The 17,175-nt window shown below is 53.3% G+C and overlaps 2 protein-coding genes and 1 long non-coding RNA gene across 3 annotated transcripts; 2 read left to right on the top strand and 1 right to left on the bottom strand.

The window, feature by feature from the left end:
* Window positions 1–1,520: 1,520 nt before the first annotated feature.
* On the top strand, window positions 1,521–10,796 carry LOC137485047 (F-box/WD repeat-containing protein 10-like). The gene is made up of 12 exons (XM_068209265.1): window positions 1,521–1,536; window positions 2,077–2,278; window positions 2,370–2,497; window positions 3,415–3,543; window positions 4,005–4,117; window positions 4,495–4,695; window positions 4,913–5,034; window positions 5,497–5,645; window positions 6,508–6,650; window positions 7,467–7,625; window positions 8,492–8,700; window positions 9,608–10,796. Exons 2-12 carry the CDS (start codon window positions 2,185–2,187, stop codon window positions 10,438–10,440), a joined length of 2,280 nt encoding a protein of 759 aa, XP_068065366.1. The 5' UTR covers window positions 1,521–1,536; window positions 2,077–2,184; the 3' UTR covers window positions 10,441–10,796.
* LOC137485048 (uncharacterized) lies at window positions 6,635–8,493 on the bottom strand. The gene is made up of 2 exons (XR_011005165.1): window positions 8,306–8,493; window positions 6,635–6,851 (listed from the first exon to the last, which is right to left on the bottom strand). It is a non-coding gene; the product is annotated as an uncharacterized lncRNA (long non-coding RNA).
* A 1,712-nt stretch (window positions 10,797–12,508) lies between the features above and the next one.
* On the top strand, window positions 12,509–16,128 carry TVP23C (trans-golgi network vesicle protein 23 homolog C). The gene is made up of 7 exons (XM_068209264.1): window positions 12,509–12,635; window positions 13,424–13,506; window positions 13,695–13,839; window positions 14,261–14,350; window positions 14,925–15,056; window positions 15,140–15,268; window positions 15,973–16,128. Exons 1-7 carry the CDS (start codon window positions 12,633–12,635, stop codon window positions 16,003–16,005), a joined length of 615 nt encoding a protein of 204 aa, XP_068065365.1. The 5' UTR covers window positions 12,509–12,632; the 3' UTR covers window positions 16,006–16,128.
* Window positions 16,129–17,175: the final 1,047 nt, after the last annotated feature.

Below are 17,175 nucleotides of genomic sequence, written 5' to 3'. Positions count from 1 at the left end.
CCAGTGCAAACCTCCCAGACACAGGATTTCAGCTCCATGTCTCTTCCTGGGGTTCCTTCACCTTTCCCAGAACAGCTCGAGCCAGGAAATCACCCAGGCATCAATCCAGTGCCACCCCCACCATGGCAGGGACACCTCCCACTGTCCCAGGCTGCTCCAAGCCCTGTCCAGCCTGGCCTTGGACACTGCCAGGGATCCAGGGCCAGCCACAGCTGCTCTGGACACCCTCATGGAGAGGAATTTATTCCCAATATCCTGTCTACCCTTGCCCTGCAGCAGTTTGAAGTCACTCCCCTTTGAAGTCACTTCAGTTCCTTGTCCCAAGTCCCTCTCAGCTCTCTTTGAACCCCTTCAGGTACTGGAGAGGGCTCTAAGGTCTCCCTGGAGTCTCTTCTCCAGGCTGAACAATTCCAATCCTCTCACCTTCCAAAACACACACTTGCTATCTCATTGCTGGGCTGTACTTCTCTGAGTCCTTCACATCAATATTTAACTCCAGAAATTGCCCTCAGGAGCCAGCTCAGCTCCGTGTGCAGCTTCTGGAGTCATCCTGGGGATCCTGAGGGGAGCTGGTAGGGTGGGATGTGCCCGGGGGTGAGGGTGCTGCAGAGGGTGTTGTGTCAGCACTGGGGCTTGGGCACCCTGTGAAGCCTGGGACTTCAGGGTATGGGGAAAATTTGGGTTCTCCAGGGCTCTCAGGGCTGGTTTTAGTGGGGGTTGCCTTGCTGAGGTGCTCCTGCAAACACAGAGAGGGGGACAGCAGGGACTCTGCCCTGGGGGAGGTGGCTGAGCCCTGCTGGAGGGAGGTGAGATCCGGACCCGGTTAATCCTGGGGCGCCTTGTCCCAAATTATGCACAAACCAGCCTTCACTCTGACTCTAAGTGCATTTGTGACTTTTAGATTATTAAATCAGCTCTTTTCTTAATCTAGGGAAGTTCAGGCAGGCAGAGCCACCTGGCAAAAATGTGTGTGACCGAAGCCTTTGCTCAATCTCTGTCTGAAGCCCTGGGTCAGCACTGTGCCTGTGAACTGGGTGACGCCTGGGTATCTGTGTCTAAAACCAAACATTGGCGTCCAAAGGCCAGCTATGCTCTGCTTCCCGGGGTGTTCCATGCTCATTTGTGTCACTGCCCAGGCCAGCTGTGCTCGGGTCTTGCATGGTGCCCTGCCCTGACTGCGGGTCCCCATCCCGGGGGGCGTGCTGGCATCCCCCGGCACTCCGACATCCTCCAACATCCCGCAATATCCCCCAACATCCCCTGGCACCCCAATATCCCCCGGCACCTGCCATCACCCTGACATTGCCTGGCACCCTGACATCCCCCATCACCCTGGCATCCCCTGGCACCCCAGCATCCCTCGACATCCCCCATCCCCGCACGTCCCCTGGCGCCGCCTGCCGAGGGGCTGTGCCCGCGGGCTGCGCGGCTCTTAGCAGCAGTCTAAGCAGGCGGCGGTTGGGGGTTACGGTAACTGCCGCGGCGGGGCCGGGGCCGGGGCCGGGGCCGGGGACGGTGGCGGGGAGCCCCGGGCAGGTGAGCGGCTCCCTTCCTGTCCTTCTGCAATGTCACAACTCCAGTCGTACTCGTACTGCTGGGAATCGAGCGGCTAAAGGCAGAGGTTTTCCCCTGCTCTCAGCAAATCCGTGCGATGTCCTTGGTACGAGTGGCCCTGCTGTGACCCCTTGGAGCCTGGGGCTGTCACCTGCCCGTACTGGTGACCGCTGGAGCTGGAGCTGGAGGGTGCAAAGCACAGAGCAAACTGTGTGGGCTCCCCAGCGAGCCCACCCAGCGTGGGCCCTGGCCCTCTGATCCCCAGCCGTTTCTGTAAGGGAGGAGCCCTCGCCACTACCCAGGGCAGGGGTGAGGGGGAAGAGATGTCACCCTGTCCCTCAGCCCCCGCTGGTGCGACCTGTCCTGCAGGCCAGGAGTGTTCCCAGCACTCCCCTGTGACTTGCACAGTGCCAAAGCGATGAGTTAAAGACCACCCAGCTCTTCCAGGGCAGCGCTGACAGCGGTGCTGTCCATGGTACCAAAACTCGAGCACGCCAGGACTGGAAGTTCCCTGTTTTCCAGGCGGCCAAGCACCGGAACGTGCTTTTGGCCCAAACCAGAGTGCCCTGCCAGGAGGGTCCCGACGCAGGGGACAGCTCACCGTTGTCCTCAGCTGATGCAGATGCCACCATGGTTCCTGCATGTCTTCAGTCACGCTCCAATGTCAGCCAACCCAAGGATTTTACTCGTGTCCTGCCATTCCAGCTGTCCATGGCCATCCTGGGTAAAGCTGCTCTGATTTTCCAGTGGTTTCCCCTAAGGGTAAGGAATGGTTTCCAGTGGGGATCAGCCAACCCGTCCCTTTAACTTCCCAGGGCTTTTGGATCAGAAATCCCTGGATGCCTGTTCTGCTGTCAGTGGTCACTGGGAATTCCTGGTCCGGCGGGTCCGGGAGGACAAGGAGTGTCAGAGCACAGTACAGAAGAACCTCCTGCAGCTGCAGGTGGGACACCTGAGTCCTGCCTGGGCTCCTGCCATTATTATGCACTTTAAAAAGAGGGGGGTTTGCTGCTGCCCAAGCTGTTAAATGGAAATTCCTGTACCAGAGGCTGCCTCCAACTCTGCCATGGCCCTTCCACCTCCAGCTGCACAGCAAAGCCAGCTGACATTTCACACTGTCACAAGGATGCTTTTAGTCTCCTTTAGAGAGCCTGAGACTCTAAAAATGGATCCAAACATTCTTCAGGAAAGCAGACTTTGGTCACAATGAAAATTTCCAGAGGCAGTGGAGGTTGGGCAGAGCTACAACAGCTCCCAAGGCAGCTCAGGAATGAGCTTCACTTGCTCCACACAGGGCAAGGGAAATGCAAGGTGTCTTTGTGAGAAGCTAGGGGTGGTGGTTGGAATACAGGGATGCAGAACTCCTGGGAGAGGCCTGGCCTGGCCAGCAGGACCTGCCACAGACAGAGCGGGGTGTGAAGGAGCCTCCCCCAAGAAACAGTCTGGACCCTCTGCTGCTTTGGGTTGTGAAGGGAGCACAGAAACTCAGCTCTGTGCTGGCCTCCAGAAGAGGTTTCAGGGAAGGTTTCACAGGCTAAAAATGAATCTTGAGTGTTGACCGAGGTGTTTTGAGAACCTCACATCTCAGTGAGTTTGAATTCTGAATCAACTGAGTGCCTGCCAAATATGAGATGAGTTCAAAATTTTGCTGCTTATTAAAAGCTTAAGACTAGAGTTTGGAAAAAATAATAAAAAGCAATTATTTTTCACCAGAAGTTAAACCTGAGGTAGATAGAGTGCTCACTGTAAGCCAGGTCTCAACAAGAAGCCAGAGTGTGCAGCTCAGCTTTGCAGGGATGAGCAGCACGCCCTGCCAGCGTGGGCTCTGCAGTAACTGTTGCCTCTGTTGGTTTATTCCAGGAGTTGTGTCCTAGAAAAACCATGCCAAACTATGCTAAAAGAGTCGATGTGCAAATTCCCCAGTTAAATGGTGAGGGTGAGGTCATTGAAGTGAAGGACAAGGAGCAGAAGAAGAGGCGTAAATCAAAGGTTTGTTGGAGGCTGTTTGCCTTCCGTGGATGCTGCATGTCAGTGTTTGGGGAGGAGAGAGGACAGCTCGTGGGAGACAGCACAGTGAATTTGGAATTGCTTCGTTCTTTCCCACTCCTGCTTTTGGATTGCCCCATCATGAGCAGTTCATAGGGACCAGGACTTGCTCAGCACCTTCCCACATGGGAGGGAGATTGGGAAGCATTCCCAAATTCTGCCTCATCCCTGTGTGTCCCCAGTCATGGCACAGCCCTGGGGCCAGGATAAAGGATGCAGCTCTCAGGGCTTCCATTTATGCCACAGAACACGGCCTGGGAACAACCCTGGACTAAGCAGGGTCTTGCTGCACTCTGGTTTTCCTTACTCTGGGCTCATCCGTAGAGCTGAAAGGTTCAATACCATGGAATAATGCTGCATTCCTGCCTCTCTGAGTTACTTTTCCTTATTTCTCTTGCCATCAGACAGAGGATTTCAGTCTGCACGAAGCCTATCGGGAACTGAAAACTCAAAAGATCGAACTGGAAGAGAGGAATATCTTCTGTGGCCCCTACAAGACCTGTGTCCTCATGGAGCAGTGAGTAGAGTGCTCAGCTGTGGGGCTAGGAGAAGCTGTAGGAAAGCTGTTCCATTCCCTGTGATCCTCCTGGATGGCTAAAGAAGGGTCCCTCAGTGTCAGTGTTAAGAAATCTCCATTTTTTAAGACAAGACACCAAGATAATCTGTTTTTAAAGGAATAAGGGTTGGTGTATCCCAAGGGATATGGGGCTGGGAGGAGCCCTGGCCCCTCTGCCCACCCAGATACAAAGGGGGTTGTGCAGATTTAGGCACTGTGATGGTGCCCTGCAAAAGATTCAGCACTGGAGTGCTGCCCACCATGCCCAGTTGAAGGCAGGGAAATGCTGAGCCAGGCCTGCAGCTGGCTAAACTCACTCCAGACACTGCTTCTGCCAGGTGTGACAGGAGCAGGAGAGCCCATTACAGCGGTGGGGACTGGGTGGCTGCTGCCAACAGGAGGCTGAGGCTGCTGCGTGTGCCAGGAGGGAAGCAGGAGCCGCTGCTGCTGCACGGCCACGCCGGGCCTGTCAAAGCTCTGTGCCTCTGCGAGGACAAAGGACTCCTGCTCAGCAGCACCAGCCTGGAGCTCAGCATCAGGTGAGCTGGGGCTGTGCCTGGGACACCCAGCCCCGGCAGAACGAGGGGAAAGGGAAGGATGGGGTAAAACCTTAATGCTAAGCCTGACTTGACCGCTGCAATTTCTCTGACACCTTAGTGGAACAGCTTCTGGTGTGTGAGAGCAGAGCTGGGCACATTAAATAGGAAATAATAATGGAATCACATGGAAGGAATCTTAAAGTTCTCCTCCCTGTAGGTGCTGGAATATTCACAGTGGTGCCTGTGTGAGAACCTTCACGGGTCACTATGCGAGTGTCACCTGCCTGCATTCCCACCAGGAGCACTTTGTGTCGGGAGCTGGGGATGGCATGGTGAAAGGTGGGAGAGAGGAGCACTGGGAGCTCCCAGCCAGAGGGAGCCACTGCAGAACAGGCAGGGGGCTGGGGGTGGAAAGAAGGCTGTGAGTCAGAGGCAGGGACACATGCACACACAGTCTCTGATTGTGTCAGGGACTGAATTCTCATTATTTCTGCTTTTATTCAGAATTAATGGCTTTGTGGCTGTAATGCCATCCCAACTCTTGGGCAAGTGGTATCAACTTTCAGCTTTGCCAGCTGTTTCCTTATAGAATAAAGGTGAAAAATATGTGCTTTTTCTGGACTTCACATTTAAATTGTTTGCTGTGCAATTATGCTTTTTAAGCCATCACTCAGCTCCTCACAGAGCTGCAGGTACAAGGTGTGACTGTAATCCAATAATATTTTTTAATGGATGTTGTACTCCCAAAACTCATCATTGGGGCAGATGCATTTTTATTTCTTCTCCTTGTTGCCCCAGCAGTGTGGAGCCTGAAGAGTGGAAAATGTCTCAGGACTCTGATGCACAGCAGCCCTGTGTGTGCAGTGAGGATGGACGGGACCCACGTGGTCAGTGGGGGTCACCGAGGGCTGGTGAAGGTCTGGAGTGCTGAGACAGGGGCTCTGATCAAGGTGAGTTTCCTCTTGGGTGGATAATTCTGTGCTAAATGGTCAAAATTCTTGCTAGTTCATCACAATTTTTTTTTGCATTTGCCAAAGACTTTCTAAAAAAGATAATAATCCCCCCAAACAACCCCCAAAGCAGTCTACACCAATCAAGGCAACTGCAGATAATTAAAAAAACTGACTTGCAACCAGCTGCTGATTTTAAGGCAGGCTGTGGTTTGCTTCACCCCCATCACTGCTCACTCTCTGCAGATTTCTTCATCTCTGCTCCCATAGAAACCTTCTGAACCTGGGGAGATGATGGGAGAGCTTCACCAGCCTGGGGCTGGAGGCTCTAGGGTCGGTCCAAAACAGGAACCTTGCTCTCAGCAGCAGCTTCTGGAGCTAAAGAGCTGGGCAGCTGTGGGAGCACTGAGTCTGTGAATTCCCTGGTCAGGTGTCCAGGATCAGTGTCAGTCCCTACCTGGGAGAGGAGGGAAGCTCTTTATCTGTGGAGAAATGGAGAGATAGCCCAGATATCCCAGCTCCAGCTGAGCTCCTTCCCCCACAGCCAGGGCAGCCCCCTCTTCCCTCCTGGGACAACATTCCAGAGACCACAAAGGTCTCAGTGGAGTAACATCTCTTTATCACAGGTAATAAAGATGGAAAAGGGATGTTATTCCATGCCAGGCACCAGCAGCACCCAGCAGCAGCACCAAGCTCAGAACATTTCAGTGACTATAAAACAAACACAGTTATCATGGGGTGCACTGGTACAATAACACTCTATAAAACCATATCAGGCTGGTGTCCTGAAAGCCATGGACACCTCAGACAGATTTACATCCAGATTACTGATTGTGTTGCACCTTCTTCTTTCACTTTGCAGACATTAGAGAGGCACCAAGGCCCGGTTCTCTGCTTGTCCTTTGACCAGTGGCACCTCGTCACAGGGAGCAGTGATGGATATGCCCTGGGATGGAGCATGTTGGGAAAATTTAGGAGATGCCTGATAGCTTTCTTCCATCCCAAGTAGGAATCAGATGTGTTTCAAGTTGTATGCAACAATGGACTGAATCTGTAAAGAAAAAGTGCCCCTTACAGGACCAGAAAATGCTTTAATTAGCAGTGTGAGGATTTGAAGTATCCCCACTTTCACTAATCTTTATCTCAAAGGCTCTGTCATGCACCACATGGTCACAAGCAGCATTTTCAGTTAAGACCTGGAACAACCTGAAATGCAAACCCACAACATTTTATCACAACCAGGGATGACTAAAGACAGACAGAGCACAGTCCAATATTCCAGGAATCCCCTGCTGTCTGCCACAGGGTGTCACATCACCTGGGCAGGAGTAGAGGTGGCCCAGTTTCATGGTGACCAACTGTGTGTTATGCCATCCTCTCAGAGTTAAATTGTATCTGGAACTGTGAAAACTGGAGAATCATATGGTTTTCGTTCATTTTCCTGGACATAAAACTGAAATTTCAAATGCACCAGATGGCCACGACCATATGGTTGCTATGGGGAGCATGGAATCACAGAATCCCGGAATGGTTTGGGTTGGAAGGGACCCTAAAGATCACCTCATTCCAACCCCCTGCCACGGGCAGGGACACCTTCCAGTGGAAGGATGCACTGGGCTGTTGGTTTGGACGTGGAGTGATCTGAGAGATCTCTGTCAGACCTTTGCAATGTCCTGATCAGCTCCTCAGTGCAGGCTGTTGCTGCAGCCAGAGCTCTGCTTCTCCTGCAGGCCAAAAGAGCTCACTCGTAGCCGCGCTGGCTGACCATTTCCCCTTGTGCAAGCACCATGGAAGTGCCAACCTCCCCTGGTGTGTTTTCAGGGAAGTCCTGTCCCTGGAGTTCCTGTACCTCAGAGTCATCAGTGGCTGTGCTGATGGATGCATTCGGATATTCAACTTCCTGACTGGCACCTGCCTCAAAGTGTTGGAGCCCACCAGCAGTGGGGACCCTGTGTCAGCTCTCTATGCTGCAGGAAACAGGTGGGTGACAGCAGCTGCCAGGACACTCTGACCCAAATTCGGTAGATTACACTGAAATTTAAGGAACTGTGTGTTTTTCTTTCTCGCAAATAACTTTTAAAGGGCTCCACTATTTATTAACTGCCTCAATAATCTGGTTTAGTTCACAATGGCTGAAAATATTTCCTTCATCTCTTCAGCAATGTACAATTTCTGTTTCTCTACAGCTGAAGATACAGACCAACCTATAAAGCTGAATTCAGAAATTCTTAGGAGGCTGGAGAACCAAGCCAATACCTGACAGTCTCTGCCTGTTCCCTGGCCTACAGCCTCTTTGTAAAGGCCAGTAATGAGAAATCCCTCCAGGTTAATTCATTTTTGCACCTCTAAATAAAGGCAGCTCCCAGCTTCTGTGGAAGCAATGGGTAAAACACTTCTGCGGTTTGAGAGCTGGGTTGGCCACACTCTAAAACACAGCAATAAATTGGCAGCTATGAAGAAATTGATGCCATCCCAACCAGACCAGCACAGCCCTTCAATCCACACTTAGATGTCCCTGACAATGTGGTATTTGTAGTTAGGTACTTCCATCATTTACCACTACTCTGATCTAGCTCTGTCCACTGCTGGAAATTTTCATCCTAATTATTTTTGAATTAATTTTGCCGTGGAGCTGAATGAAAAGAGCACCAGAGACTCACACAGAGCACAAGTTAAAATGTGCAGTGTCAGATTGATGGGGTCAATTGCTGCTGCTCCTTCAAGGAGAGATGATGATCTCGGATCTGTTGGAGGCCCTGGGGTTGGTGTTGCACAAGAGCCCCTCAGGCAGGACCTGCTGTGTCTGTGATTCCTGTGCTTTTATGGCTCTTCCCTCCCTCTTCTAGGGTGGTGACCAACACCCCTAGCAGACTGCTGCTGCTCCAGTTCGAGGATGTGGTGTGGGACTATTCCTTACCCGCTGACAGAGAGGAGCTGAAGAAGGACAAGAGGTCCCGGAAGGGGAAGTGCCAGGGCGCCAGTGCAGAGCAGCAGCGAACTCGGGACAAGTCCCTGAGATCTCACCAGGGACCAAAGAGCTATGGAAGACCCAAAAGTATCACACTGAGCCTCTTCTTTTCTGGCTTTTCTCAACTGACTTACAAACCAAGCAGCCGCTGCCTCCAGCCCAGCCAATATTCAGACTCTGCTGTTGTCAAGAGCAGATGTGCTGCTCCATTTCAATGGTTCTGTCATTTTCTAGGCTTCTGTGAAACATTTCTGCCTTTTTACAAGGGTTTGGTGTAACTTCAACACATTTTTCAAGACAGGAACTGTCATTTTCCAACTGAGTAAGACAGAAATCAGTAGTAGTATTCATATTCACACAGCTGGTGGGCTTGGAAACACGCTGCTGATTCATGGCTTGAATTATTCATTACAAACACCCGAGAAAGTGAGAGAACACCTACATTCAGGATCTGCCATCACTGGGAAAGCCAACTGCACAGAAACAGGCACCTTTTCAATTGTAACACGGTCATCTTTGTTTTTTGTCAGAGCTATTCAATACAGTGTGATGACAAATCCTCCAGCTCCACAAACTGAGTATTGCAGATAAACTGATGGGCTGAGAAAAGGTTCCTACTTTCCAGGCCAGCAGATGCCAAATGATGCTCTGCCTGGTAAAAGACAGGACCCAGGGAACAGCTGGAGCTGTGTCAGGGAGGCTCAGGCTGGAGATCAGGGAAAGGTTCTTCCCCAGAGGGTGCTGGCACGGCTCAGGCTCCCCAGGGAATGGGCACGGCCCCAAGGCTGCCAGAGCTCCAGGAGCCTTTGGACAGTGCTGCCAGGGATTCCCAGGGTGGGGTTGTTGGGGGTCTGGGCAGGGCCAGGGGCTGGGCTGGGTGATCCTTGTGGCTTCCTCCTAACTCAGCTTATTCAGCGACTCTCTGACTCTATACTCTGCAGTGTATAGGAAAGCCTCTCAACCCCAAATGTGTTGCTTTTATTTTTGGCTACAGGTGATGAAGCCGAACAGGGCCCTACTTCCCCTGCACCTGAGGAGGCAGAGGTCACGTTGGAGTGTGAGCTGCCCCAGAGAGACCCAAGCTGTCCAATGTCCCCTGACAAGTTCCTCTTAACAATCAGCACCCTGCAGAGCTTCTGCAAGCCAGCTGCAGTCAGCCCCAGTTTGCTCTCTGCAAAAGCCAGGGCAGCTCGGCAGCAGCGCCCTGGGGAGGTGCCAGTGTCCAAAATGCCCCTGCAGCACCAGGAGGAGCGGGCAGCCCAGCTCCAGCACGCCAGGCTGCACAGCCATTCTCTGACCATGACAAAAATCTCAACACCCTTTGAAACCAAAATGCTGTGGCTCAGGCTGAAGAACTCTTTGCACAGCCCCACTGTGAAATCCTCCATCCCTGCTCCCTGTGTTGTACGTCCCAAGTTTTGTGGCTCGCTGGGAGAAAGGAAAACTCCCAGTGGCCATGGGAAAGACACTCCTGGTCCCAAAGATGGGGATCAGCTCATCGATCTCTGCACAGCTTCTTCAGAGCTGATCCAACCAACACCTGGCACAGCTGCAGAGATGAGGAATGAAGCTCCCAGGAGAATAAAGCCCTCCTGTCCCTACGCTTCCCACAGGGACAGTGGGTTCAGGCTCCTGACAGCAGAGCAGGAGGTGTGGGAAGCAGCTGTGGCAGTTCAGCATCAGGCACAGCAGGCAAAGCCCACGGAAGATGAAGAAAGAGCCAGAAGGAAAGCCTGGCTGAGGAAAATTAAAGGCCTACCTGTGGATTCCTTTACTGGGGAGAGGAAAACACCTGCTCCAGAACTTGGGCATAACACATTTATCTGAGGTGATCCCCAAGTCCAGCCAACAGCCACGACCCAGGATTCTGGTGTCCAGCTGACTTTGCCACATGGCTTTGAGTATAAAATACAGATATATCCATTTATATATATTTAAGTATATTTAGTTTATTTAAGTATGCTCCCTGTGGTTTTAAGTGTAAAACACTTCCCCATGGTAAGTTTTCCTAAGAAATACTGTTGGTATATTCAGCTATTTGTCAAGGCAGTGAATGGACTGAGCCCTCTCCTGGATTTGACTCCCTAAACCTGCTGTCATTATCAACACAGCACTGTCTGTCACCACCACAGCTCGGGACGGGCTCAACCCTGTGAGAATAATAATAAAAACATCTTAGCAGAGCTTTTGTGGATTGATTAGGGGGTAGAAGCTGAAGATGTGTGGACTGAAAGCCGATGGGACAGTGGCAAAAAGTCTGCTTGGAGGCCAGTAGCTGGGGGATGATCCTGGGTCTGATTTTGTTTAACATCATCATTAAGTAATGCCCCGGACCATGGGCAGGGTGAGGTGCTGCCATCCAGAGGGACCTGGCCAGGCTGGACACAGAGCTGAGGGGAGGAACTGCCCTGGGGAGGAGCAGCCCCAGCCCCAGCACCTGTGGAAAGCAGCTCAGACTTCATCTCTGTGAAATGCAAAATAGGGTAAGGGGTTCAATTTCCTCATTTCTGTGGATAAATATCTACGTGTACTTGATTGCGGAAGGTTTCCTGTCCATGGCAGGGGGATGGAACTGGATGGTCTTTAAAGTCTTTTCCAACCCCAACCACTCTGTGATTTTGTGGTTTCCAGTAATGCTGAGAACTTAACAGGATGACAAAAACTTGATGACTTGCTAGTATTTGAAAAACACAATTTATCTAGCTTTGATAAATTGTACCAAAAATCTGTTGTGTCAGAGGTTTGAGAGAGGCCAGTTCTGCCCATGGTCATGTCAAGGGGTTTTCAGCAGCTGCTCTGGTTTGAAATGAAAGTCTCTGAAACTCTCCCCACAGTGGGGTTGTTATCAGCGTTGATTTAATTCAATGCCATCTTCGACTCGCAAACCCTGGGATGAATCCAGTGAAAAATAACCGCAGGGAGGCCGGCAGCTGTCGGCTGCGCCGAGGCACAGGGGCTGTGGTTGCGAGCTGGCTGTGCCGGGCACCACGGAGGGATGGAGGGATGGAGGATGTCACATCCCGCCGCAGGATGGCAGCTTCTCCCAAGGAATGAGGGAGCCCACCCTGCCGCGGCCAAGGAACCGTGCCGTAACCCGCGGGGAAAACGCTTCTCAAGGAAGCCTGGTGGAAAAACATCATGGAAAGGCCGATTCCTTTCTGGCCATGACGAAGTGAGGAGGATCACAGGGTTGTGTTCAACTTGGAGTCCGTAAATCCCCTCAGGCGGTGCTGGTCTCTCAGGACCTCCCCGTTCCTCTCAGGCGGTGCCGGTTCCCCGGGATCCCCTCAGGATCTCCCCTATGTTCCCTCAGGCGGTGCCGGTTCCCCGGGATCCCCTATGTTCCCTCAGGCGGTGCCGGTTCCCCGGGATCCCCTCAGGATCTCCCCTATGTTCCCTCAGGCGGTGCCGGTTCCCCGGGATCCCCTCAGGATCTCCCCTATGTTCCCTCAGGCGGTGCCGGTTCCCCGGGATCCCCTCAGGATCTCCCCTATGTTCCCTCAGGCGGTGCCGGTTCCCCGGGATCCCCTCAGGATCTCCCCTATGTCCCCTCAGGTGGTGCCGGTTCCCCGGGATCCCCTCAGGATCTCCCCTATGTTCCCTCAGGCGGTGCCGGTTCCCCGGGATCCCCTCAGGATCTCCCCTATGTTCCCTCAGGCGGTGCCGGTTCCCCGGGATCCCCTCAGGATCTCCCCTATGTTCCCTCAGGCGGTGCCGGTTCCCCGGGATCCCCTCAGGATCTCCCCTATGTTCCCTCAGGCGGTGCCGGTTCCCCGGGATCCCCTCAGGATCTCCCCTATGTTCCCTCAGGCGGTGCCGGTTCCCCGGGTCTCTCCCGGGCCCCCCCGCTCCCCTCAGGGCCGTTGGCGGGAGCGGCTCGCGCCCCAGCCACGTCTCGCGCCCGCCTCCCGCCAGCGCGCACGCGCGGGGGGCGGAGCGGCCGGGAGGGGTCGCGGAACGCGCTGCGATTGGTCCGCGGGCGTGACGCGCGCGGCGGGGCGGAAGTGGCGGCTCCGACCATGGTACGGGACCGGGACCGGGACCGGGAGCCGGGGCTTGGACACGGGACATGGGACCGGGAGCGGCATTCGCGCTCGGACTGCGATCAGGGGCTTGGGCATGGGTCACAGGACCGGGATCTCGGGAGCGGGGCCGGAGCAGGGGCCTGGGCCCGGATTGTAGGACCGGGGCCGGGACCCGGAGCGGGACCCCCTTCCCGTAGGCCCCGGGCGAGCTGCGGGGCTCGGAGGCGCTCTCTGCCGCCACAGGCCCGTCCGTACCAACAGCCCTGCTGGGCTCCACAGCCGGTGCCCGGCGGCGTTTGGCACCGACGGAGCTGCTGGGACCGACAGCTCTGGGGTCGCTCCGCACCTCAGCTGACACAGGGGCTCACGGGAGAGCGGCTTCTCCCCGAGCAGGGCTCCATCCTGGCCGCAGTCCCGGGCAGTGGCTGTCCTGGGAGGCGCAGGAACAAAAATACGGCCCCACCTGGAGCGTTCCTCGGGCGGGGAGAGAGAACACGGGTCGGAGGCTGTGTGTCAGAGCCAGGTGCTCCTGGCACACCTGCGAGCAGTGGGGTTTGCCAGCAGCTCGGGGGCTCAGCCCAGGTGCAGCTCACCAAACCGAGCCCTCAGATCATTTCTCAGATCACAGGGTAGGCTTGTGTGTGGTTAAATCTTCACGTTCTTCCCAAATTAATTCTGATCCTGAGGTGCTTCTGGTTTTCTGGGTGATGAACACTGTCCCAGGTTGAAGTTGAAAAGGGTTTCGTTTTTCTCCTGTAACCCTTTGTCTCTGGTCCCCACCTCAGGACAGCAGTGATGACATTGAAGATGTGTCTCTCTTTGATGCAGATGATGATGTATCCAGGAGATCCAAAAAGTCAAAAATAAGGTTGGTGGTGACAGAGGGAGTTTCTGGAATGTCTCTTCTTTGTGTCCGCTTCCAGGCAGTTATTTCCCATATTTCCTGGACACTGGGTTCGTGTTACAGTGCTGACCCTTACCCTGTGCACTGCTGGGAGATCCCTTGGCAATGTCACTTGTCTGCAGGAGCTGTGACTGTGTTGTCCTTCATTCCAGGCACCCAGTGGCATCATTTTTCCACTTATTCTTCCGGGTCAGTGCCATCGTTGTGTACCTGCTCTGTGAGCTCTTAACCAGCAGCTTCATTGCCTGCATGGTGACCATCATCCTTCTCCTGTCCTGTGACTTCTGGGCTGTAAAGGTGAGTTCCCCTTGTGCTTTTTGTTATCTTTGCCTTGCTGCGTAAAAATAACTGACAGTGATACTCATGTCCTAGAAAAGTTATTTATTTGTGCCTCTCCCACAGAATGATACCCCAAAACACCCTCAGGTGCTGTGGTGGATTGCAGACCATTATGAAATAAACTCTGACATCTCTGTGCACTTGGTTCCTCTTGAAAGTCGAGTGGAGAACATTTATTAGACTCCCTTTTGAGGCTTTGTTACCAGCTCAGAGCCACCACAAGCCTGCCCCTTGTGCTGGATCTCTGAGAAAATGGCTTGCTGTGGATCTTGTTCTCCCAGATGTGAAGCAGATGGAAAGCGGTAGCCCGGGCCCTGAGCTGTGGCAGAAGGTTTCTTTGGCAGAAGACCCAGAGCTCATGGGTTCTGCTCTCTTTCAGAACGTCACAGGGCGGCTCATGGTTGGCCTTCGCTGGTGGAACCAGGTGGATGATGATGGCAGAAGTCACTGGGTGTTCGAAGCCAGGAAGGTCAGTGATTTTGTTCTAACCTTGTGCTCGTGTCTGCTTTATGAACCCCCTGATAACTAGTGGTGCTGCTGCTGAGGGGAGACGGCACAGGGAGCATTTACTGGCAGCCACAGATCTGTGACCTCGTTTTGTGCAGGCTGCTGGATGAGCTTTTTTGACTGTTGAGTTATTAAAAAATTCTCATGATGTATTGATCTGGCTTAATACAGGTAATGTAAGTCTGTGGTTTTTGGAGGTAGGAAATTACTCCTTTGGCTGTTTCTAAGCTTTGTAACTGAATCATGCAGGAAATGTCATTTTTCCCACACTTACCCTTCTAGCCCCAAGCATTCCAAGAGGTTTTGGTGCTGCTGCCTCCAGTGATTTTGAGAGGAAATGGAAAAGATTCCCTTAAGTGGAAACACTTTCTGTTGCAGAGATGTCTTTGTGTGATGTGGAAATGAGTCTTGGAAGCAGCCAGTGCTGTTGTGAGGAGGGAAATCCCAGGGAGTGTGGGGATTCTGCCCTGGTTTTAAGGGCAGGGGATCTGTAGGATGGAGCAGCCTGCTCACTGCCATTTCCTTTCTGTTTCTAGGTGTCAGCACAAGGGGGTAAAACTTCATCTGAAGCAGAGTCCCGAATTTTCTGGCTAGGCCTGATCACCTGCCCAATGATCTGGGTGATCTTTGCCTTCAGCGCTCTCTTCTCTTTCAAAGTGAAGTGGTTGGTGAGTGCCCCCTGAGCTCCTCTCTGGCTCTGCCCTGTCTGAGCCAGGAGCTGACAGCTGCTGATGCTTTTTCCCTGTCACAGGCAGTGGTGGTGATGGGGGTGGTGCTGCAGGGAGCCAACCTCTATGGCTACATTAGGTGTAAAGTTGGCAGCAGGAAGAACCTGACCAGCATGGCAACCAACTACCTGGGGAAGCAGTTCCTGCGGCAGGTGAGGCCTCCAGGGCTTTGGGATCCCTGGGAAAAACAGGAGAGGCTTGTTGGTGTTCTGAGCTGTGCAGTGGGACCCTTCCCACGCTGCTGCTTGGGAGCCTGAGCCCCGTTAATTAAGGCTCAGAGCAGTGCTAATTGCTGCCATCCTGCCCCACGTGCAGCACTGTGGTATTGGCTGGTGCCATGGGTAAATGCCATGGGAATTACTGGAATATGACTGGTGTGCTGGGAGTAACACTCCTGGCTGAAAGGGCTGCCACTGCCCTTTGTGTTCTCTCCCACCTCCACCCAGCTCTTTCAGCAGCTCCAGTTCTCCCCCAGCTCTGGCTTTCCTCCTTCCAGGAAAGGGAACAAATGTTCCAGCAGGAACAATCACCCCAGTTCCACTTCACTGCTGCTGGACTGCTTTTTCTGGCTCTATTGATGGCTCTGGCAGAGGTGTTTTGACTGCCGCAGGTTCATAGATATTTGCTGGAATTACTGCCATTAGTGTGATGAGAAGCACAAGCACTGATGACCTTTCTTGGCACTCTGTGCTGGGCCCATCCCCTTCTTGGTTTGCTCCTGAATTCTTGTACCCTGGCAGGGGTTGCCCAGATGCCCAGGCCAGTCTCAGGCTCTGGCAGAAATGAATCTTTTGCCCCCAAATCCCAGCAGTGGCTCACAGAGTTCTCCTGCCCTCTTTGACCTTGCCTCCTGCAGACCATGGCTACAGAGGACCAGGCAGCATCCTGAGTGTGGTGGGAGCCTCCAGCCAGGCTGCATTCCCAGCAGTGACCAACAGAGAAGTTGCTCTGACCAATTCGGGAGCTGCACACAAGGTGTGAATCAAAAGTCAATAAATTGTGCAAGACTTGAGGTTAACACTCCTGGCAACTTATATTCCATTTTACACTAGCAGTTTGTCTTTAAGTCTTCTCTTTAGTTTGATTAACAAGAATTAATTTGCTTAAACTTTAAGTTAAAAGATAGCCTGAGTGGGTTTCATAGAGGTTTAGAGCTACTGGATGAGTTAAAAAAAAATTGCTGGAGATTCTTCAGAAAAGCCATGTATGGGCCAAGCCTTGGGAACTCTCCTGCTCCTTCAGCACCTGGTGCCTGGGTACTTTCAGTTGTGGGCAGGTTTTGCTCTTGGAGGTTGTTGCTGCTTCTGCTGCAGTTCAGGGAGTGATTTTTTTGTCCCTGCATCCCTCACTGTTCTGAGTGGCTGCAGTGAGGGACATCTGAAGGAAATTGAGCTGCTGGGCAGATCCCTGAAGTCTCATGGCAGCTGCAGAGGGTGACCTGTGAGCAGGTTCTGGTTTTCTGAAGCATTCACAGACCTGGAGAACATCCTAAAGCCCTGGATCTCTGGGAATCCCTGCAGCCCTGGGCCTGTATGGGGAGAGTGGCAAGAGCAGAACCAGGTTCCAGGGAAGGCTGCACCCCTGTTCCAGCCAGGGGCTGTGAGAGCAGCCCTCGTCTGCCTGGCCTGTCACACTGAGGCCATGGGGTGTCCTGGAGGGGACACTGGGGCCATGGGGCTGTTCCTCAGGCCAGCAGGGTGTGGGGATGTGAGTTCCCTGGCACAGGAGTGGGGCTGGCAGGGTGTCACCCTCACAGTCCACGCTCTGTCCTGTCCCTAAGCTCCCCAAGGAGTCTGAGCTGGGGTGAGCCCTGTGTGTGGTGGCAGTGGTGTGCTCTGGGCTCATCCCTGCAGAGGGGCCAGCTCTTTCTCTGGGCTTCTGTCCCTGGAGCTTGTGCTTCCACAGCAGCAGGTGCTGAACGTTCTGGGTGAGGAATTGTAAATGAAGAATTTACATGATGGTTTGTTTCTGTCTCCTGGGTGCTGGGAATTGTGGGGCTGCATTACCCTGGTTCCTCTCCCTCTGCTCTGCAGTACTGGCAGCTGTACATTGTTTAACT

This window comes from Anomalospiza imberbis, chromosome 19 (assembly GCF_031753505.1).
Source record: "Anomalospiza imberbis isolate Cuckoo-Finch-1a 21T00152 chromosome 19, ASM3175350v1, whole genome shotgun sequence".
Taxonomy (NCBI): Eukaryota; Metazoa; Chordata; class Aves; order Passeriformes; family Viduidae; genus Anomalospiza; species Anomalospiza imberbis.
This window is presented reverse-complemented; position numbering and strand designations above follow the sequence as displayed.

What these genes read in the sequence shown, in the direction of transcription:
- TVP23C (XM_068209264.1), top strand. An exon ending in TCCAAAAAGTCAAAAATAAG is followed by an intron (nt 13,507 to 13,694) that starts GTTGGTGGTGAC and finishes CCTTCATTCCAG; the next exon opens with GCACCCAGTGGCATCATTTT. An exon ending in GGGTGTTCGAAGCCAGGAAG is followed by an intron (nt 14,351 to 14,924) that starts GTCAGTGATTTT and finishes TTCTGTTTCTAG; the next exon opens with GTGTCAGCACAAGGGGGTAA.
- LOC137485047 (XM_068209265.1), top strand. Translation starts at nt 2,185, where the DNA reads ATGGTTCCTGCATGTCTTCAGTCACGCTCCAATGTCAGCCAACCCAAG. An exon ending in ACCTGTGTCCTCATGGAGCA is followed by an intron (nt 4,118 to 4,494) that starts GTGAGTAGAGTG and finishes TGCTTCTGCCAG; the next exon opens with GTGTGACAGGAGCAGGAGAG. An exon ending in GAGCTATGGAAGACCCAAAA is followed by an intron (nt 8,701 to 9,607) that starts GTATCACACTGA and finishes TTTTGGCTACAG; the next exon opens with GTGATGAAGCCGAACAGGGC.